Source organism: Cryptosporidium ubiquitum (assembly GCF_001865345.1).
Source record: "Cryptosporidium ubiquitum isolate 39726 chromosome Unknown contig_4, whole genome shotgun sequence".
NCBI lineage: Eukaryota > Apicomplexa > Conoidasida > Eucoccidiorida > Cryptosporidiidae > Cryptosporidium > Cryptosporidium ubiquitum.
Window position 1 is genome coordinate 446,530 of NW_021639820.1, and position 23,504 is coordinate 470,033.

At 31.5% G+C, this 23,504-nt stretch overlaps 7 protein-coding genes across 7 annotated transcripts; 4 read left to right on the plus strand and 3 right to left on the minus strand.

Annotated features, from left to right (window-relative positions):
• Positions 1-394: 394 nt before the first annotated feature.
• Positions 395-1,216, plus strand: cubi_02326 (uncharacterized protein; the record flags this gene model as incomplete). The annotated part of the gene is made up of 1 exon (XM_029019338.1): positions 395-1,216. One exon carries the CDS (start codon positions 395-397, stop codon positions 1,214-1,216), a length of 822 nt encoding a protein of 273 aa, XP_028874459.1.
• Positions 1,217-1,360: 144 nt separating this feature from the next.
• cubi_02327 (BT1 family protein) lies at positions 1,361-2,907 on the plus strand (the record flags this gene model as incomplete). The annotated part of the gene is made up of 4 exons (XM_029019339.1): positions 1,361-1,628; positions 1,765-1,838; positions 1,883-1,960; positions 2,011-2,907. The coding sequence occupies 4 exons, from the start codon at positions 1,361-1,363 to the stop codon at positions 2,905-2,907; spliced, it is 1,317 nt and encodes a 438-aa protein (XP_028874460.1).
• A 132-nt stretch (positions 2,908-3,039) lies between these two features.
• Positions 3,040-5,208, minus strand: cubi_02328 (oligosaccharyl transferase STT3 protein; the record flags this gene model as incomplete). The annotated part of the gene is made up of 1 exon (XM_029019340.1): positions 3,040-5,208. One exon carries the CDS (start codon positions 5,206-5,208, stop codon positions 3,040-3,042), a length of 2,169 nt encoding a protein of 722 aa, XP_028874461.1.
• Positions 5,209-5,382: 174 nt separating this feature from the next.
• cubi_02329 (AMP-activated protein kinase beta chain) lies at positions 5,383-6,240 on the plus strand (the record flags this gene model as incomplete). The annotated part of the gene is made up of 1 exon (XM_029019341.1): positions 5,383-6,240. The coding sequence occupies one exon, from the start codon at positions 5,383-5,385 to the stop codon at positions 6,238-6,240; it is 858 nt and encodes a 285-aa protein (XP_028874462.1).
• A 361-nt stretch (positions 6,241-6,601) lies between these two features.
• cubi_02330 (transcription regulatory protein) lies at positions 6,602-14,620 on the plus strand (the record flags this gene model as incomplete). The annotated part of the gene is made up of 1 exon (XM_029019342.1): positions 6,602-14,620. The coding sequence occupies one exon, from the start codon at positions 6,602-6,604 to the stop codon at positions 14,618-14,620; it is 8,019 nt and encodes a 2,672-aa protein (XP_028874463.1).
• Positions 14,621-14,656: 36 nt separating this feature from the next.
• Positions 14,657-17,950, minus strand: cubi_02331 (adapter-related protein complex 2 alpha 1 subunit; the record flags this gene model as incomplete). Its single annotated transcript, XM_029019343.1, has 1 exon — positions 14,657-17,950. One exon carries the CDS (start codon positions 17,948-17,950, stop codon positions 14,657-14,659), a length of 3,294 nt encoding a protein of 1,097 aa, XP_028874464.1.
• Positions 17,951-18,611: 661 nt separating this feature from the next.
• On the minus strand, positions 18,612-23,354 carry cubi_02332 (exonuclease; the record flags this gene model as incomplete). The annotated part of the gene is made up of 1 exon (XM_029019344.1): positions 18,612-23,354. The coding sequence occupies one exon, from the start codon at positions 23,352-23,354 to the stop codon at positions 18,612-18,614; it is 4,743 nt and encodes a 1,580-aa protein (XP_028874465.1).
• Between the last annotated feature and the right edge of the window lie 150 nt (positions 23,355-23,504).

Consider the following 23,504-nt stretch of genomic DNA (forward strand, 5'->3'; position numbering starts at 1 on the left):
TAAGTAATGCTGGATTATTTACCATTTGATACTTACAGTGTGAATAACCAAATACTGTTTATTGTACAGCAAGTTTTTAAAGATAATGTTTTTCTACTATTTATTTATATTGCCATTTTCTTATCAACAACAATTATTACAATTTTTATTTTAAGAACGCTTCTAAATGGCCCCAACTAACAAAAATATTAAAATACAAAAAAAAAAAAATCAATTGCATTATAGGAATGTTCACATTAATGATGATTTCTTACTTTTGTCTGAAAAATATCCGGAGTTTAAAAAATGTATTAAAATAATTAATGGTAATATATGCATAAATTATAATAACTCGTCCACATTATATTATATTTCAAAAGTATTGTTGCATTATAGATATAATATTATCTGGAATATGCCAGATAATTTTTTGGTACCAACTATACCTTCGAGAGCTAATTATGTACATTTTGTCGCTGATCTTTTAACTCCAGAACATTATTACAATACAGAAATAATTAATCCAGAATTTCTAAACTATGAAAAATCAACAATTGAAATTCAAAGAAATATGGAATTTCATTCTGTTGAATTTGTTCCTAGAGGAAAACAAGTTTTGGGGCTTGATATAGGGATTGGTGCAAATTGTGTGTTTTCGCTTCTATGCAACAGAATTTATTCTTGGAATATGATCGGTACTGACATTTCAACTGAAAGCCTGAAAGTATCAGACTCTATAATTAAAGAAAACAACCTCTCAAATTGTATAAATCTCTTCCTTCAGGAAAATCCGGAAAATATACTATTCGGAATACTTAACAGACCTGAAATTGAAAATTTGAATTTTTCATTCACTATTTGCAACCCTCCATATTACGATTCAGTTGAAGATTCAGAAATTAGTATGCACCCCGGTCGTTTTAGAAATTGCCAAAAACACGAAGTTATAACTCAGGGAGGTGAATCTCATTTTATTTTGAAGTTGTATTCTCAAAGTAAGAATTTTTCAAAAAAGGTAATTTGGTACACTTCCCAAGTTTCTAAGCTAAAAAATTTGAGATTTTTGAGAAATACTCTAGGAAAAGAATTAATTAACAACGAATTAAAATCACTCAGATATACTACATTGAAACAAGGAAAGCATGATAAGTGGGTAATAGCATGGAGCTTTTTTGAAAAGGAAGAAAGAATTTCAATTTTAAAGTTTCTCAGAAACAATCAAAATATCAAACTTTGATAAATGTAAATAAAAAAAACTCCTGATCCCTAAATTACATGTATATGCATGTAAATTATTAGTTAATGCATGCAATAATTACTTACACTAAAAATAATAAATTTTCTACTCCTTATCTTTCATTTATAGTCAATTTATATTAAAATGGATACTACAATACATCAAAATGAGATTATTTCATTATTAGACGAGAAAAGAGATATTTCAAGCACATTAAAATTTTCTTCATTGCTTGGGTCCATTACAATAACCAAATTCGTAATATTTTTGGTCGGATTCTCCGATGGGCTAACTCATCTTGCAACACTTGCAATTTACTACTTGTTGAAAGATGATTTACATCTTTCCCCACCTGAAGTATCGGTAATATACGCAATTCCTGCAATACCATGGTTTTTGAAGCCTTTGTTTGGTAAGTTAAAAACCATTTTTTGAAGTATAGATAAATGATATAAAGCATTTTGTAGTGATTCAATACCTATAGCAGGTAAGTATTAAGTTCATCAAACTAATTTTTATAATATAATTTCACAATCAAATTACTACAGGAATGAGAAGGAAGCCATACTTGATTTTTTTTTCAATACTTCAAGTTATTGGATTTTTATTGCTTGCAACAAATGTAAGTTTATTTCAAATTAATAGTGATGAATATAATATTTTAAGGCTGATACTGTTTTAAAAGCTGCGACTTGCTTGTTACTAATATCATTAAGCGCAGCATTTTGTAGTAGCATTGCTGAGGTAAGCTATTACCATAACAATTATTGAATTAATCATCTTTAAAAAAATAGGCATTAGTTGTGGAGACTTCTGGAATAAATGGCGGTGCTGAAACCGTTTCCGATTATTTTGGTTCAAAAGCATTGGGTGCATTAACAACAGCATATTTTTCTGGGTCGTTGTTAGATACTTATAGTAAACAAGGAATATTTCTTACTACATCGATATTCCCATTATTTGTATTTATTGCTAGCTTGATAATGGAAGATAAAAAACAGACGGGAGAACTGACTGCAAAGAACCAACTATTATCACTTAAAGAATTCTTGAAAAGACCTATTATTTGGGGGCCAGCAATATATATTTTTACTTATACAGCAGGGCCAGATTATGATGATGCCATGTTTTTTTATTTTACAAACAGACTTGGCTTTTCACCAACGTTTATGGGTAGTTTAAGGCTAACATATGGGATTGCAGGGATAATTGGAATTGTATTATACAGAATCATTCTTAAAAGAACCCCTTTTCGTGAAATACTACTCTGGACCACCTTATTTTCGATTCCAATCTATATTCTACCTCTAGTGTTAGTCACAGGGCTCAACCTAAATCTTGGAATTTCAAATAGAATGTTTGCCTTATCCGGTGGATTTTTAATCGAAGCAATTGCAGAGATACAATTATTACCACTTCTTGTAATGACTACGAAGCTTTGCCCAAAAGGTCTTGAAGGGTCTGTATATGCAGTTATGATGTCAATACGAAGTCTTGGAACAGGAGTTTCAAAAGTTATCTCCGCAGGATTGGCATATTTACTTGGAATTACTGCATTCAATTTTTCAAACCTGGGGTTATTAATTTGGATTTCATCTGCATTCTTACTATTGCCTCTCCTTTTCTTGAATCTGGTTAGTTATTTTATGTTTTCCCTACTTCAAATTCATTTTATTTTAGGTTGTAAATGAAGAAGAAATTCAAAACTCAGAAGATCAAGTATAATTTAAAAATATTAAAATTAAATCGACGAAATATTCTTAATATTTATCTAGATTTGAAAATATCTAATAATTCAAGTAAATTTTGATTTAATGCAAAGTCTATATTGAACGGTTGTTTTGTTTTTTCACTTTGTAAATCCTTACAACCCAATTATCTGTTGTATACGCCTCCTCGAAATGATTAAGTGAAAATTGAGTCTTTCCTATGTGATAATTCCTAACCAAATCAAAGCCGTCTTTCTGAAGATCTGAAAACCTATAATACGATAGTTTGTAGATCAGAGAATTGAGCATTGCATTTGATGCATCTCTCCCTACTGTGTAATGCCCACTATCTGAAAGATAATCGTTTTGTTGAATATGTGGATAAATTCCGGAGGCAATTCTTACCATCCATAAGAACTTATTAATATCATCTGAAGAATATTTTGCGAATCCTCCAAAAACAACAAAAACATAGTCTACATCAAGTTTCTTTATTATCTCATAAGCTTCATCCTCGGGAGACGCCAATGCAAGCCCAACTGTAGCAATATGTGTATTATTCCAAGTATTGTTATCTACTATTACAGTTCGATCACCTAATTCAGTGCATTGATATCCATAGTCCCACCATGACATTATCCTTGCGTTGTAATGAGTATTCTTTCTCAACCAATAATATGCTTCCCTGAAATCATCTTGAATAAGTCTTGTTCCGTCTCTAAGCCGGTTTGAAGTTATTACTGATGGATGAGAATATGCCACAGCAGAACTCCAGACGCTATGTACAACGTAATTCACACAAAGTAAGAACATTACAATTACAAAGAACAACCTGAGGATACCAAAATTTCCCTCATTTACAGTGTCTTGAGCGTTTCCTGTAGTTTGCCTTCTACCTATTAAACTCGATAATATAAAAGAAAATCCCACTGCTGAAAGACAACAAGCTGCAGGCCCAAAAACCAGCATTAATCTAATCATAACGGAAGAAAAGTAAACAGCAAGAACTCCATATACAATCAAAAAAATTGCAGTGTCAGGAATGCAAGTACTATGAGATGTTTGAAATGGTGAATTTTTTGGTGATTTTTTTTGGGAAATATAAATTGAATACGCACAAACAAGTATCCCCAGAGGGAAAAATATTGCAGTAATGTGAAGGTCAAAAATATATTGCGACCATGTTGTTGCTTGGTGTTCTGATACTGATGCAATTATAGGAACATGCTTAGATGCATATGTAGGGTCTAAAAGAGTCATACTTCTTGCCGCCCATTTAGTCTTTCCAGATAATGTCAGTACCAAAAAAGCGGAGCTAGAAACTAAAAAGCAAGAAATCCATATAGTTTTTAGAAGTATTTGGCTTGAAGAAGTACTTAGAATATGCTTTGAAGAGTTCAATGCCACAACGCATACTACAAGAAACGCCATGCAGTGCGATGAAAGGTGTTCTGAGGATTTTACAGCACCTACATTAACAAACGGAATATTGAGGTTCAGTATCGTTCCAATAACGTAAAATACAATATAAACCACAAAATGTTTGTATGTAAATCTGTTCAATAATACAAGAGCCAACGTATATATTGCGATTGTATTAATCACAAAAACGTAGCCACCCCAGCTCATAGTCATATAATTGTAAGCAAGGGCTGCAAAAAATGAACTCAATATTCTACCATCATTTACTGCTCTCAAATACAGTGCAAAGCTAAATACAAGAGCAAAAATTGCAACTGCTTCATTGTCATAACTTCCTGCAACACTCCTGCTTAGATATGTAGGGGATATACCTGTAAAAAGAGCTGCCATTATTCCCGTTTCGTTTCTCTTAGTTACTTGAAAAGTGAGCAAATAGGAAGCAAGCGCAGTTAGGCTTGAGATTATCGGTCCAGTAAAAACACAAATATGCAAAATACTTACAAGCAGTCCTAATTGGTGGGCGATATATCTCATCAGAGCAGCAGTAAGCATAAGTCCAGGGAATAGAGTTTGCCCAATAATCCTACCTAAAGGGTACCAACTTCTGCTGTCAAACCAATTCCAGAAAGCATAAAAACCGTGTTTTGAGAGAAATTTCGAAGTTCTATAATTGAAGTGGGGATCGAATTCGTGTATTATTGCTTCATATCTTACTACAGCAAAAAGTCTCACAAAAATACAAAGACCCATAATTAAAACCACTGAAAGAAACAATAATACTGGAGAAATTCTCCCAGCTGATTCAAAGATTGATTTTTCTTTGTAAACATGTTCAGGTTCTTTATTATTTCTGTCTCTCATGATAAACTTGGAGCATTCAGATAAAATTGAATATATAATCAGGAATTTTGCAATTAAATGGGAATTTTTTATTCTTTTTTTTCTTAATTATAGCTTTTAATTAATGTCTCAATCTTAAGTCGCTGTGTGGCTCTGTCAGGTAATTTAATGGCGCATATTGAATTTTTATTTATTATGGGAACGGGTTCATCGAAATCAACAAATTTGGATTCAATCAACAACCTAAATGATCGAAATAATTCCTGTTGCATTAATAGCCATATGAATGACCAGGATTTCGAAAAAATTCAGTGTGTGATAAGATGGTCATTTGGTGGAGGTGAAGTATTTGTTGCAGGTAGTTTTAATTCTTGGCAGAAGCAGGAAGAATATAAATTGTTTAAAAGTGGTCATGACCATTTAATTGCAATAGAACTTACTAGAGGTATTCATTTCTACAAATTTATTGTGGATGGAGAATGGAGATATTCTCCAGAATACCCAATTGAATCAGACAGTGAAGGTTATATTAATAATTACATAGACTTGACCGGATATAAAGCACCATACTATTCGATATCGTGTGATCAATCACAGTATGATATACAAGAGTTCCATCAAGAACTTCCAATTGAGTTTCCAGTAGATGCGCCGGCACTACCGATCCTTTTGGGTAAAAGTAGATGTCCACTTGAAACTGCTAATGGCATCCATATTCCCTTCCATTGTATTTCCAATCATATTTACTATGATTCTCTTATTCAAGAAATCTTTGGTACTCAGATAGCAACATTTTGTGTGACCAAACGTTGGCCAAAAGAGAAGTACATACAAACTAACCACTGTATGCAAAAGTTTACTACAATTTTATATGTATCGTTTAGATTTATTGACGAATTCCACCCTATTTTAATTTGCAAGAATAATAATTTCATTGTGGGCAGTTTTTCAAAGAACTCGTCTGAATCGGAAGAAAATAATCATCAATATAACGCTCATGTGTCAGATAAATTGTTCAAAACAACAGAAATGTTTGCTACAATATTTAGATAAAATGTTGAAATTCATAATACTATTTACTAACACATAATACGAAATAAGTTTTGGTACTGTTGTATTAATATTTTACCAATCACGGAACTCAGATTCAAGATTCTTAAAGTTTGTGGACCTATATGTTCGTGTAACAACAGATTCAATGTATTGTTGTTTAGGTTATTAACAAATATAATCTTAGCTTTGTTTTTATTATTCTCTAAATGTCAAATTCTTAGCGCCTTTTTTTTTGAGAGACGAGAATGCGGTTACATTTATAGGTAGTGTAAATAATACCGAGGGAATTCAAATTATTAAATTAGTCACTGTTAATTATCAATTCCTAGTGTTTCTTGCAGTGTGTATAGATTAATGCACAATGGTAGAAAGGAGTCTCCCTTATGGGGAGAATGTTCCCATACGGCAGCTCATTGATATTATAAAGGAAATTGGTCCGAGTAGCACATCGAATCAAGAGAATTTTGACAAAATTCTTGTAGAGTGGATTGATAATTCAAGTAATTTCACACATGAGATTGCTATTTCATTTATTTATATGCTAAATGATACCTCAAAACACAATAAAAGTCCTAAATCTAAAGAAAAAGGCAATAACGATTTTTCAGAAGTTTTGAGAGCCAGATGGAATGAGTTGAGCAATAACAAAAATGATCAAAATTTATTGGTTCAAAGATCTAGAGAAGACATTGGGTCAGGTTGGAATTCTTCTGTATTTGTTGAAGGAGTAAATAAAATAATGAAAACTCAAGAGTCTAAGAATAAACATTTTAATACTAATTGGAGTGATATTATTAATGAAATTATCGACAACAGCAACTTATTAGATTTAACTGAAAACGATGGAAGTTTTGAATTATTTTGTTCACTTCTTGGAGAATCATATCGAAGGGATGAGAATAGAACTTATAACCCAAAGTACAACGAGCTTTATTATAAATTAGATCCTTTTTTAAGAGAATGGAAAAACCCAAACATTCAAGCTCTTTTTCTTTTAAAAATATGTAAAATGAGCTACGAAATAAATAACAGGAGTTATAACTTACAACAAAAAAACTATTCAAATGATATATTAGAAGATACATTGATCGAAAATACTGTAAACTTTGATTCAGTCTACACTGATATTAACAGCTATTCAATTATATTGGATGCAAGCTCAAAAATCCACAATTCAATCATTTCAATGTTCGAATCAGATGAATCCCTTTTGGAGCTTGTTAAAGATGGTTTACTTGGAACCCCATGTGATTATCTACTCGAATCCAAACTGCCGAAAATTGGCATTTTTCATTCTAGAGGGTCATGTGGATTACTAATCTGTCATGATTTGCTCAAGGTAATAATTGGTATATGTAATCGAATTAATGATCAAAAACTTTTAGAGCTTCTTAAACATCTCATTTTTTATGAGATTCCTAGATATTCGCCAATCGGCTTACTTTCATCTCTTGGGGCAATTTATGATGACTTCCCACAAACTGTTTCAATATCTAATGAGCTAGTCAGCAAAATATGTGATTCTTTTGATATTTCAGTGCCTAATAATGAAATTACAAAAGTTTCACTAATTAAAATGGCTATTTCTAGCGCTCAAGAATTTATTCTATTTCCTATTTCAAAAATAGTTGCAACTTCTCATGAGAAAGAATATGATATTGGTCCACGCTTTGGGGCAATTATGCAAATTATCTTTGCTTCTTCAGAAAAATCCAGGAATGGTAACAATCAATCCCAATTTATGCGAGACTTCATTAGTCAGATAGCATTTTGTTATAGAATCTCATCTATTCTTCTAATCTCGAAGTTAAATCCACCTTCAAGGGATTACTTGTGGAATTTCTTGGACTCTGAATGGTGTATCCTACCCCATTTTTATAAAATGAATGTTTCTAATTGTTTGTCTCACATTTTATCTAGAGATCAGTTAGATTTATTGGAAAATCTGGAATATTCTCATGATTCAATCGACTATTATCACTGGTGGTTTCTCTGCATAGATATCATATTTTCTGGGATCAGTGCATCACAAAATTTTGAATTAGGGTTATCTTCTGATGTATGTAACGAAATTAGCGCTCGTGCTGTTAATGTCCTATCTACCCTATTTAAAGAAGAACTGGAGAATGAAGATATGGAAATGCCGTTGTTTATTATTGCTATTATGGACTATATTCGGGCGAGGCTTGTATATATGACTTATGTTTCAGCTGACCTTCAAACTATTCTAGTAAATAGAAGAACGTCATTCCCTTCTTTCGCAGTTGATAAAGCCGCAAGCTTTAAGGTTTTTGCTGCTAGGATTGTTCGTAGAAACTTATCTCTGGGTTCTTCTCAACTATATCAGCCTAAAGAATGTTGGATTTCTTCATTCGAAACTCACTCGTTTGCGTTTTCTTGTTGGCGCATCAGCTCTTCTTCCATCCTTGCTATTCAAAATGCAATTTTAGAGTTTGGTGCAGATATTAAAGGATATGAGAATACTCCTATTTCCGAACTTTTTGATGCTTTACTTGAATTTGAAAAACTCAAAGATTCAGATAATTTACAAGATAATGGCAATTCTTTGGTTTCCATGAATAAGGATATTGGCTCAGAAATGATTTTGAACTCTTCTGTAAATGGAAAGGATGAAAGAGATCTCAATAATAATATTTCAAAAGCTCTTTTTAACAATAAAGATCCCGAACATAAAGATAATACTAAAATGAATATTAACTCTGAATTTACCGAGGCTGAAAATGAAAGCAAAGGATTTGAAATTAACCAAGTCAATGAATTCCTTACCAAATGTTACTCAGGTGAAATCACAATTTCCGAATTAACTATTGAATTAAAGAAAATGCACTCCCTTTCAAGTGACCCAAGCAACAATGCTAAAATTTTTAACACTTTTCTCCAGACGTTATTTGATGAATGTAGATCTTATCCCAAGTATCCTAATCCTGAGCTAAAAATCACCGCAGAAATTCTGGGAATTTTAGTTAAAGAAGACTTGCTTATTTCATTTGGAAATGCATTAGTATTTGTATTGCGATGTATTATTGAAGCTCTTAGAAAAGGTCATTGGACTAAAATGTTCTGTTTCGGAATATTTGCAATGGAACAGTTCATTGACAGATTTATTTCTTTCCCCCAATTTCTCTCTGCAATAGTTAATATGTCTCAACATTTAAAAAATGCAATTGAGCCATACGTAGTTTATTGCGAGTCCTGCATTTTAGTTCTTCCAGAAAATTTAAGAAGTAAGCTATATATAGAAAAGAACATACTTGAGTCGCTGAACATAAATCCTCCACCAAAACCTGAAAGTCTTATTTCAAAAACCTATCCAGAGATTCTTAACTTTGAATACAGACAAAAGGAGAATATCGTTAGCGCTAATAAACCGAATATGTCAACTAGCAAACTTGGAAGTTTGGTAGCCTTGAATCTATCAGAGAGGAAATCACTTCCAAGTGGAATTACAATTGATCAACTTCAAGGCTTTGGTTTGGGTAGTTTGGAAAAACTAATGAATGATCCTCAAATATTCAATACAATTATAACTCCCTCGGAAAATGTAATTGAACACATTTTCACGATATGTAATACACTTGCAAGTACAAATATTGAAACTAAAGCCATTGAAATGGCTGAAATTCTTAATAGAAACCCGGAATATTGTCATTGGTTTGCATTTTATCTAGTAAAAAATAGGGCGTCTAAAGAGAAAAACAACCATTCTACCTACATAAACTTTTTGATTAAATTAAATAAATTGATGCCAAAGATATCAAGTACATCATTAAATGAAGAAAAGGTAGAATTGGAAGTGCCATTGACTCACAATGGAAACGAAGAAGAAAATAGAATAAATATTATTGAGATTACTACGCTCGCTAGCTATGATTGCATTAAGGCTTTGTTGCGCTATGCGAGTATATTGAATGAAGTTTCGTCATTTGTAAATGTACTTCGCCATTTAGGATACTGGTTGGGGCAAATTACTATTGGTATTAACCGTCCAATTATCCACAAATATTTGAACCCCAGACAATTGCTGGTAGAAGGTTATTCTAGAGGCTGTGTAGCCTCTGTTTTACCTTTTGTTTGTAAGATATTAGAAAATGTTAAAGGAAGTTATTATTGTCCACCCAACCCCTGGACTAATAATATCTTATTTACTCTGGCAGAAATTCATTCACTCGCCAACAATACAAACTCACATATGTTTGAGGTAGAACTTTTATTTAAACAGATAGAACTCAATTTAGATGATTACATTGGTAAATCAAACTATCTCGGTTTGAATAGCCACCCAAATTATATTGAACAACATAAGGTCTTAAATGAAAAGCAAAGAGGGCATAATATTCACCTAAAAAGCCAAACTGAACAAAGTCCCCACATAAACTTAGGAAGCTCATTCGAACGTCCAAGTAATAACAATAATAATATAATTAACAACTCTTTAAACCCCTCAGTAAACCTATATCAACTTAATGCAAATATTGGAGATACACAGCTTGCTTCAACTTTCATGCCTCCTAATCACCCATCTCAAATGGTACATCAGCAAAATCAACAACAAATTTCATCTTCTGATATACAGTTTTGGGCTAACAAAGTATTAATTTCCCCATCCATTGTCTTATTTCAGATACAACCTTCACTTAGACCATTAGTACCATTGGCTTTAGATAGATCAATAAGAGAAATATTACAGGTTGTTATTCCAAGATCAGTTAGAATAGCTGCAATTACAACTAGAGAAATTATTGGTAAGGAATTTGCTTTTGAGACGGACGAAAATATTTATAAAAGGGCTGCTCACTTAATGGTTGCTGCTCTATCCGGTTCTATGGCTATCGCTGCATGTCGTGAGCCTCTTAGAGTTGCATTCACTGCTCAATTAAGACAAGTATTACATCCAACACCGTCAAGAGACGGTGAAGACCATGTATTGATTGAACAGGTTGTTCAAGTCATTTGCAGTGATAATATTGATTTGGGTTGCCAGATTATTGAACAGGCTGTAGTTGAAAAGGCTATTGAGGAATTAGATGAAATTATTTCTCCTGGAATTATTGCAAGGAGAAAATCGAGAGAGTCTGGACATCAATTTGTTGACACAGATTTTTATGGTGGGCCAAACACCCAGAATTCTGTTGCTTATTGGTCTTCACTACCAGACAATCTAAAATACAGACATAATTCTATGAGGCATTTGCAGCTTTATAAAGATTTTTTACAGTTTACTCTTATTAGAAATATGGAAAGAAGGGATTCTGTTGCTCAATATGAATTACAAAACAATATTCAGTCCAATCAGTCAATAATACCTTTATATCAGCATGGAAACAATGATCACTTTAATAACCAAAGTCAAAATCAACAATGGAACAGTTCTAGCACAAATCAATATTCACACCAACCTGAAAATATCCAAAACTTTAGTTCAGTCAGAAGTGATAATATAAACTCTCAGGCTTCTAATCAATCCCAAACAAACGTTGCATCTTCAACTATTGTCCAACCCCCCGAACCGGTAAAAGTACCTCTTGTTTTTGAGCTGGCATATCTACCTCTGATGATGCGTATTGATGAATGCTTAGGTCAAATAAAAGATGTCATACGTGAAATAGCCCTTTACCCCCCAATTTTTCCAAAGCACTTAATACCTCCAATCAGTAATAACTTTAATGAAAGCTTAAATAATAGTAACAATGTAATTTGCTCAAACCCACTTGGTTCTAATATATCTCAATATACTCCCAAATCGACTGCACATCCAGTTCTTGCTGTACTATCTTCTCTTCAATCTGACCATATCTTATTTTATCTATGCAGAGTATTATATTCTATTGGAAAGTCTGCATCACAGAGAGAAGATGTTTTAATTGGGATTTCTCAAAAATTGTTTAAAACTCTCTTTGATGCTGGGGCTGCTTTTCAACAAAGTACAACTAGTATACTTCCTTCAAGCAGATGCATAGCATCTTCTCTTGGTTTTGATGCAGCACAGTTACATATCGAGGTATTCTTAGGGCTTTGTAATCAGATTTCGTTTTACAACTCAAAGTTCTGGTTAAAGCTTAGGAAAGAAGCAATAGGTTGGTTCATTTATACTATAGAGGATCCAAAATACTCGGTTGATATTGTAATTGGAGCTTTGAGATATGATCTTATTTCCTCAAGCGAACTTGATATTTCTTTGTCAAATATTTTAGAAACTGCAATTTCAACACTTAACGACACAAATTCAGTAATTGGTGGCAATAGTAGATGCATAAGAATTATAGAGTTTATTTACAAATTATTTTTTAGAAGTATTGAAGATTGGCATTATCCAATTACTAAGAAATTGCCAAGTACTACACAGAACTTGAACCGCTTATCAAATAATGGTTTGATTTTCCAAAATAACACTATGTCTGCAATACAAATAGTACTTCCGGGACTTTATTACAAGCCATACCCTTACACAACTAATTTGGGTGAACTTAAGAGTAAGGTAGAAAGCATTCTATTGGAATTGGAATCTAACAAATCGATTGTTTTTCATGAAATGTGGATAGGAGATCAACGCCCAGAGATTTTGAATTTTTATTCAATAATTCAATGTAACTTAGACACAGCATTGAACCCAAAATATATTGCACTGCCTATCCCGATGAAACCACTTCCAGATATTACAAAGGGAATCAACATGATTTTCGATGAATGGATTTTGCTACTGAGAATAACTATTTTCAGTGGGGTTGGGGGATCGGAGCGTAATAACCCATACAGGAATTTGTTTCTACAGAGACTTTCTAGGCAAGGACTATTAAGAATGGATGATACTACAGAAAAACTGTTCACCACTTGTATAGAAAGAGCGGTTTATTTGAGTTTGAATCAAAAAACAGGTGATTTCAATGTTTTGAATCGTTCCAAGTCAGAAAATACATCCGATTCTAACAATAATATGGATCCATTTCCAATAGATTCATTGGTAAGGTTAATTACAACTATGGCAAGATATGTAGATCCACAGCAAATGGCTGCAGTCGTGATAACTCACAAGTTTTTGTCAATATTGACTAGAGTTATTCATAAAGATGCAGAGTCTCCAAACTTTAATCAAAGGCCATATTACAGAATTTTTTATTCTCTACTACAAGAATACGAAAGCATTGGATTTAATACTGAGATGATACATTTCACATGCATACTAAGTGTGGTTCATCACCTTCAATATCTAAATCCTAACCGATTACCCGGTTTCACGTACTCTTGGATTCAGATTATTTCGAGTAATCGATTATTTCCATATCTCTTGCGTCATGTAAAAGGTTGGCAGCCCTATCAAGCTCTATTATTACAACTTTTCATTTTTATTTCACCGTTTTTGAGAAGCGTGCAATTATCAAGTAATATTAAGACGATTTATGGGGCACTACTACGAATTCTATTGGTATTACTACACGACTTTCCAGAGTTTCTATGCGACTACAGTTGCAGCTTCTGCGACGTACTACCCGTAAACTGCATACAGATTAGGAACCTAATATTATCAGCATTCCCTAGAAACATGAAACTCCCCGATCCATTTTTACCTACCTTGAAAATTGAGAGCCTTCCTGAGATGAAACTAATTCCTAGGATGATTGCAAATTATGGTGCCTATATCCTGCACAATGATTTGAAAGCAAGTGTAGACAAATTTTGGGTAACCAGAGATGTATCAATTCTTCCCCATATTACCGAGATTATTAAACTACCAAAGGATGAAGCACTTAAATGTGGCACTAAATACTCTTTCCAAATAATAACCGGGTTATTGTTATATATTGGAATATATCTCCCAAATGGAAATGATTCTAATTCAACTATTGATAATTATCACAATGGAATATACAATGTATTTAATTCTGATCTATCAACTAATTCCAACATCGAGCCCACGCAAAAGTCGGATCAAACTGTTAATCGGAAAAATGCTCCTTTAGATAACGTGGAAGACCCATCTCTTTCAATCATTCTATTTCTTTGCAGGGACCTGGATATGGAAGGACGTTTTGCCCTTATATCTGCGATGGCAAACTTTCTTGGATATCCTAACTCTTATACATATTACTTTAGCTCACTTATTTTATGGCTATTTTCCAAGAGCAATGACTCTATTGTGCAAGAACAAATCACAAGGATACTCCTTGAAAGACTTATAGTACACAGACCGCACCCATGGGGTCTTTTAATAACATTTATCGAGCTGATTAAGAACCCAAAATATTCATTCTGGAACTGTTCATTTGTGCATCTAGCTCCGGAAGTCGAGAAACTCTTTCAGTCTGTTGCTCAGACTTGTCTAGGCCAAGGTCCTAATAAGACAAGTTCAGTGAATCCCACATGAAAATTCACCCTGCATTTAATATGTCCATTTTAGTCTCTAATTGGAGTTAGCTATAATATAAGTTGATACTATTTGCTTTAATATTTTTGCAACAATCAGCGAGCTTGACCTTACTCTAATTTCGACCGATTTTTCATTGCTTCTGTCTTCGTGTACTTTACTTTCCGCACGGGATTCACTGTATGTGTTCTCACAAGGCATTACTTTGAGCATACAAGGTATTCTTTTACGGTTGGATAAATATAAAGTGGATGTTCCGCTGTAAGTCATTGAATTTGAAAGATTTGAATTGTTTACTTCATCAATTGTACTATATATGCAAAAGTTAAGCAGTTGGAGATAAATTGGGATTTCAAAATAAGAAATTGCAAGAACTCCTTTTACTGAAGATTGAGTGAGTTTTCCCCAGAAATGTTCAAATTCGTTCTTTTCCATTTTTTTAGTAGGTGCCATGAAGTTTGAAAGTATCACTGGAAGCCTGAAATTTACACATATCAGTTTTGAATAATTATTCTCCGTATCAATCTCTTCTATTTTCTCATTTAAATCCAAAACTTCATCCTTTGAGTTCGAGAAAATTCTTAACAATAACGAAACCATTGGAGGATTCAAGTAGGGGCCTTTACAAATTAAATTAATTCTTTGTTCAAAAGTTCCTTCATTATCCAAATCTTTATTATTCGTTTCACCAGAAATTTCAACATGAAGATTTTGGCAAGTTGAATCAAATATATTTGAAAATGAATTTGAATTTTTTGTAACTTTTTTCTCTTCACTAATAGTAGAAATACGTTCCACCCTAAATGTTTTATTTTTCTTCTTGTTTTCTAACTTAATAATAATTGTTGATTCTCCTGAAGAATATTTGAAGTTTCCATTTGAAAAGCCAATAGATAATAGGCTAAAATTATATAAACTTCCTTTGTTTAAGAGACATAAAGAGAGCCAAGTATTTCTATTGCAATAGCCATCATCACCGTATTTATTTAACTGGCTAGATACTAAAAAGCTATTTTTCCTTTGAACAAATACTCCATTCAACAATTGGTTTCTATATCTTAAACATGAATTATTATTCGATAATCTCTCTACTGGAGTTAAATTCCCATTTGTTGGAGTGATACTGTATTGCGTATTTGCAATAATTGCATTCAAAAACTCGGGTGAATCAATGGAATTACCCCTATTTCGAACCCCAATTTTCAGAATTTCGTAGATTTGATTTTGAGTATCATGATCTGAATTGCAGTAAAGCTTTGTAAAAGAAAGCAAAATTGTACTTTTTATTAATGGAATTTGTTCTTCATCAGAATCAATAGTTAATACATCGTGAATATTTAATAATACTTCAACTTGCTGAATGATAGATATTTTATTTGATATTAACTGTCCATATTCGCCCAATATAAAACATAACCATCTTATTCCAGATTTAGGGTTAAAATTATTTCTGTATTTACCCAATTTATACAATAATTTGTATGATTTTATAGTTACATATTTTTGAATACTTGAATCGTACTTTAAAGGTTCATTCGTTTTTTCAATCATATCAAGACGTTCATTTTTCAATTTAGAATCAAATAAAATATCTATTATCTGAAAAAGGGTATTCTCTGTAATTTCAAAGACTGGATTTAGATCGCACATCGATTTTTCAAGGAGTTGAAAAAGTATATTAATTGTCTTTAATGAAACTCCACTTATGTTTGAAAATCTTCTTATTGTGTAACAAACTGATAAAATTATCTCCTCCAATAGTGTTTTAGCTTTTCCTGGATAAAAATAGTCATTTGAACATCTTTGTATGCTAGGAGTATCTTTATTATTTAATTTATTTGTATTTAATATATATTTGTAAAGTACTCCATTCAGAATTTCCTTGGTAATAAAAATCCAATTATTTTTGCTACAGATGTGTGAAAAAATATTTAAAAGATTCAATGTTGTATCTTCATCAATAGAACATATAAATCTCAGCAGCACGACCATATTCTTTTTTATTAATTCTTCGATTACTCTATTCGTTTTAAAGTCGAAAATTAGTGAAATAGAAATAGAAATATAATCTTTATTTTCGGTATAGAGCAAACCTTCAATAAATGTTCCCATTAAATGGCCTATATTAACAGGGAACTCCTGATTACTACTAGTCTTGCTGATATATTTCGTCATCTCTACTGCAATACCAATTACACATTGAAATTCAATTTCATCACTGGTAGAACTAATATTTGAATTAGATTCATTTATTGATTTAGTTGCTTGGATTGCACTAAAAAAAACTTCTTCCATTATCTTATTCATTTTGTAATTTACAAAACGATCGTTATTAACTTGAGGAAGCAACTGCAATATCTCTATTAACTTAACCTGAAGCCAAAACAATGGAATTTTATGAAATTTCCAATGTTTAATTTCCCTATTTGATCTGATTCTTGATAATGTAAATATTAAAGTTGGAACGATCAATTCCCAACTCTTTATCAGTTCAATACTAAAATTTGAATCCATGATTTCTCTTTCACTGTCAATTTTGGAATTATCTGCTTCTTGTTCAGTTAGGTTTCTTTCAGAATTTTCTTTTGGCTCAAAGTAATCATTGCCAAGATAATACTTTAAACTATTTCTAATAAAAATACACTGAGAAATTAGACAATCACAATTCCTTTCAAATTGAAAATACGTTACAAGTCTTTCTCCCCACTCGTATGCTCTCAGTCGATCAGGACAACATTGGAATAACTTTGTTAAACAGCAAATTGCCTTTGATCTAACAATGTTTGTATCGTTTAATTGTTTTTCAAGAGGTAGCTCCGCAATTTTCTTCACATCAATAAAAAGATTATCCGCGAAGTCCAAAGTTGGAACATTACCAATGAAATTCAATGCAAGTAAACAATTCTTGATTCTTTGCTTCCTTACATCAAAACTTTTACCCGAATAATTTTTCCCTATTTCTACTGAAAAAGGTCTAAAATTCCTGGATTTATAGAGAAATTCTTCGTTATTTATTAAAACTTCAAAGCAATTATTTAAATCACTTTTTATTGTATTGATTAATAATCTAAGTAATTCCACATTCTGTTTGTAAATTGTTGAAGCAGCCACATATCCACATTGTTTATATTCAGAAATGTCTGAACTGGCCAACTCTAAAATTTCAAACCATCCAAAATCGATTTCATATCCCATTAAACTTATGTAAACCAATCTCCAAATAATTTTTTCTTTATCCTTTAAAGTAAGTTGACGATCTCTTTTTGAATTGTCATTAGTTTTTACCAAAATTGATTTTAGATTGGAAATCTCATATTCAATTAGTTCCATGTTCTATTAATACATATGAATACAAGAATATCATTTATTTAAATTAGTTTCATTTTTATATTAGATCGTCCACTAATTTGTGAGGGCCATAAATACAAGTATTTTTGCTGCGGGTAAGAAATGTTTTCCTATTTTTAACACTAAATTATTTAAAAAAGCAAAGTCAAATGGGAATGACTTTGCAATACTTTTATAAAACACTTATATTCTAATTCATAAATATCTTTACAATTTCAGTGGGGCCAAATTGCACTTTTTTTTATAAAAAATATTTCAGCAAATATAAACTAATCGCTTGATAAATCAAACTTTATACTTAAATTTATGTTTACAAATGCAATTGATATTCATAGAAGACAAGTATAAACATAATTAAACTAAGGGAATTATTACTTTAAAAAAAAAAAAATCAATTAAATATCAAAAATAATTTATAATTTTGTATTATGCCGAAAAGCAATAAATAAATTGAAAATATAGTTAGTGAATTTCATCATAAGTAATGTTTTAGAGTTGAAGACTAATTATTAATTATCTGTCTAAAAAGATTTCAAAATTCTGAGGAATCTTCAAAAAACAACACGGCTGCTAGATAACCCTTTTTAATTTCTGTTTCCTTAAATTATTCACAAGAAACAAATTAAATTGATGTATCAATAAACTAAGTAATTTTCAGTATTTGCTTAAGTCTAAACTCCAAAGAATCTGCCACTTCTTTTCTGCCGTTCAGCTCACTGAAATTTCCATCATTTGTCTTTTTATCAAGTTCACTTAAATTGGATTGACTAAATTCGTATCTTTTTTTATTGTCAATTGACAATAATGACTTCAATTCACTAGCTATGGACTTTTCATCCAAATTTTCTCTTCTCAATTCAAGCGTTCTCTTTACTTTTTGACCATTTAGATCTGAGTGCTTATTGTTCTTTTTGTTTATTCTAATTTTAAAATTTTTGTCTTTTACTGATAAGTTGTTTTTCCCTGTTTCTTTTGAACTAGAATTCTGATTTTCTAACCAATAATCATTACAATTATCGCCCTTTTTTTTGTTTTTTTCATTTTTAGTGTTAAATAAAGAATCAAAATATTTTAAATGTTTACTTATTATTTCTATTTGATTCTCATCTTTAATATTCTGAATATGTGGCAATAGAGGAATGCATTCTGAAGATTTAATGCTGATACCTCTTAATTTAGAGCACATCCCATTTAAATTATTTGCATTAATTTGTGTTTCATCCAACAAAATATCAAGAACTGTTGAAGGATAAGGTTCCTTATTAACCTTTACACCATAATATACAGATACAACAGTCCCAGTTGTTCCAAAAGGTATTAATCCATTGTTTGTATTTGTATAAACCACCCTAGTTCCCAATGGATATCCAAACCTTGAAACTACCTTGTTCATGCTTGAGTTAAAATAGTTTCCCGGCTGGTGAAAATATTCATTGTTAAATAACTTTGATGAATCAAAATACCTTGTATTAGTTTCAACTTGAGAATTCAAAACTAATCTTTCCAATCTTGAAATTGTTGAGGGAAGCATTGTTGTTGAATTCGTCTGAGAAGATAAAAATGGTACATTTCTGTATAGTTTACCCTTAATTATCTTCATCAATAGACTGAATTTCAAATCCTGATCTTTTGAACTGACCAAATCCGGGAAAATGTCTTTAACATGTATTTTCTTCATATTATTCTGTTGGTATTGAACTTTTCCATTAATACTGTCAATATCAACTTTTAAGTGAATTTCATTAGGTTCTTGTAAATTTGTGTTTGCCTCAATTAATTCTTCTCGATCAAATAATAATAAGCCTTTGAAAATAGCCAAAACAAAGCAAGGAAATAATTCCAAGTATTCTATCAAGGATTTTATTGTTTCGTTGCTAACAATAGGAGTCCCAAAATCCACACTAGTATTTGATGATGTAATAAATGAATTTTTATCCACGAATTTACTGTAAAGTGGTAGATAAAACCTATTTTTTAGTTTGCTATCATATTTAAAAAGGTTCATGGATATTTCATGCACAGTATTGTCATTGCACTTCACTTGAATCGACCCCATAATTAATTTCTTGAGAAAGAACGTCGAATAACTCATATATTTAAGAGATGTAGTATCATCTAAACCACAATTTACCATTAAACAATTTAACAAAGGCTTATAAATTATTTTCGCTACATCTTCAATGGAAAACCACTGTATAGAAGATAAATCTTCCAAAGCATATTCGAAAATTCTTTTTTGAATCTGTTCTACTTTAATTTTGTTCTTTGGGAGTTGAAATACTGCTAACTTTTGAACTTCATCTACAACTGTTCCAACATATCCATAGTTGGGGTTTTGCTTGTTTATACAAAGGAATTTGTCGCCTAAATTTATTTCATTAAACTGTTTAAAACATTTGTTTTCTTTTCCTTTCAAATCTGAATACAATACTATTAGTGGTAGTAAATAGTGTCTTGAAACCTTTGAAAAATTAAATTCAATCTCACCACTTTCATTAGTGTAGCTATTCTCAGCAACTTTAACCTCTACAAGACAGTTAATTGGATCAGATAAATCCTTCAATCCGACCTCAAAATCTTTCGAGTCTACAAAATCCCTGACTTTAACTAGTTTCGAAATAGAAAGTAATGCTTCGTCAATATCAATTGAATTTGAGGGAGTAAGAACAATTCCTCGTTTCTTTAGAAATAAATGTTCATTAGATAACAAACGAATAAAATCTTTAGGATTGTTATTAGGTTCAATGTCAGGTTTTGTCAATAGCTTTGGCCTTATTATATATTTGAAAGTCTTTATTGAAACCAGTTCAGCAACCTTAACTCTTGGATAGTCAACAAGTATTCTTATACCAGGATTTTTGGTATGAATATAAGGTAAAAAAAGTTGATTTAAAAAATCTTTTAAAACATGAGATGAAGATATTGAAAAAAAAATTGATTCACTACTACTTTCAGTTCCAAAAACATTTATCCCAGTATTATAATATGTTTTGTAAGGGATTCTGCAAAAATTTGGGAATCCGTCAAAAGGTATTATGGTATTTTCAAGCAAATAATTAGGAAAGTTTGATACGCCATCAGGAAAAAATGGATGATAAAATGATTTTGAAACAACTTTCGAATTAATAATGGAAGGCAAATATGATGCAACTTTGCTTTCAATCTTTGGAACTGGTAATGCACAGTTATCAAAATAAAAAATATGTGGACTCCCTTCCTGGTTCCTCATTATGTCATCAATTTCTAAAAATTTCGAATTATTAATAATAGATGAGAGAGTATTGCTGTTAAAATCTATTAAATTATCTAATTCATCTTTGTTAACATAAAATACATAACGATTTTTTAGTTCGATTTCGTAATTATTTTTTTGCTTAATTACAAAATTTTTAAAGTCAGAGTCGTAAAATCCATCATTTGAAAGAACATATGTGATTGAACTCAATAGAAGAAATTCGTCTATAAAAGGAATCAATGTTACGCCACCCCATGGAACTTTCACACCTTCCATGTCAACTTCAAATTTAACTGGATAAAAACTTAATAATGGTGAATTTGGATTCACGAATAGTTTTCTAAATGGTTTGGGTAAAAGTTCCTTACTATTCGAAGGGAGTACCCCCATAAGCTGCTCAAATGGTTGTAACGGATTTCCTTTAATAAACCGAAATGCCAACCCATTCAGTTTAATTTCTTCGGAATACATTGAATGAATAAACATCAATTTAGAAGAACTGGATTTAGCTATATCGTCTCTACTTAACGATGATATGTTCTTATTCTCTAGCCAATAACCTAAAATAATAGCAATATCACATGCAAAAGGTGCATATCTGTAGGGGTAATACCATCTCCAAGAAGGAACACCTCTGAAATAATAATAGCTCACCCATTGCAAACCCTCTAAGTAACAAAAAACAATATCTTCAATCGAATTAGTCATTATTTTGTCCGAATTTATTTTAGATTTTAAATCTAGATTTAGAAGATTTGAATTTTCTGGTAAAAACTTATCAATATTAATTGCCATTTTCACAAAATAATATCTCCAACGCAAAACTTTAAAATTTTCGGGCCTGGTTTCCTGCCACTTTGTCCTGTAATTGTCTTGTTCTATAGAGTCCGAAATCATAAACCTTGGAACCCCCAGTGAATCAGAATTGGTTTTATTTTGTTCAGGGATAACCTTCCAATAATTCGGGTTAGAAATACGTTTTTCAGCCTCTTCTTTTTCTGATAAAGTATGCCAAATTAAAAAACGAAGTAAATTTACATAATTAATTCTACCACAATCCTCAAGTATCCATGGAGAATTATTTAGCTTTAGTAAAAAAAAATGGGCTAGATATTTTTTATAGCTGTTAATTATTCTCGCTAACCCTTGATCAACAGTATGGAACGGAATATGAGGCAGAAAATCATTTCCAACAATGAAACCCAAGATAATAAAATCATCAATTAAACGTTCACCATCTATTAAAGTGTTATCAAAAATATTTCTCTGAACCTCTGAAACAGCATTAAGTCCAGTTTTGTAGCCAGAACATAAATTAAGTTCTTCAATTCCTAAATTTCTCGGATCTAAATCATTGATAATATAGTCTCTCAAAATAGAAATATGCAAAAATTGAAACTTTTCCTTTGTGCAAACTGTTCTACTTTCAGAATTTTTTGAGCCAGAAAATTTTATTTCTTCTCTCAATAAGGAAAAATGCGGTTCGTGAGATGCAAGAGAAAGCATTATTAAATCAGCGTCCAGTCCATATAAGCAATGAGTCGTGTTATTATCATAGTCTCTTTGGGATTTAATACAACGAATAAAATCCATTATTTTATGCTCACCCTCACCAGGGACATCTGCTCCGCTTAAAATAACCTCCAAATTTTTCCATAATGGATCGGTATTTATTTGATGATTAATAAAAAATTCTAATTGTATTCGTAATTCGTACATGAAAGTTGTACCAGGAGTTATACAATTTGAATCAAAAACATTTTTTTTAGTGTCAATCGAATTGTTTTTCTCCATGTTTTTAATCAAATCAGAATCTCTTGCAGATCTAAATCTTCTACTTCTTTGTTGATTCATTTTGGCTCTGGGAGCAACACCATCGACTGCAATATAGAGTAACTTCTTAGGCTTAACTATGTACACTAGCTTATTTATATATCTAAAAATGGCTGACCAAATTTCCGGAGAACCTTTTTCAGATAAATTAATACCATCATTTGGAGTGCACATTTCGGTGGAATTCACACTATTGTGAGCTATTCCATTGACATCCAGATATAAATTATCAAATGATGGTGTAATTCCATCCGATATTTCCTCATTAATCTGAGGATACCTTTCTGATATCCATCTGTAGAACCTAGAAATCCCCATTTCAATAGTAAGGTTATAAATAACCTGATTGAAAAAAAAAAAAAAAACCCGCCGCAAAATCGATATTTCCGTCTATTATATTAAACCAATTTGAGAATGGTCGTCAAAAATATACTAAAAATCCAAAAACAACCAATACAAATTCTATTT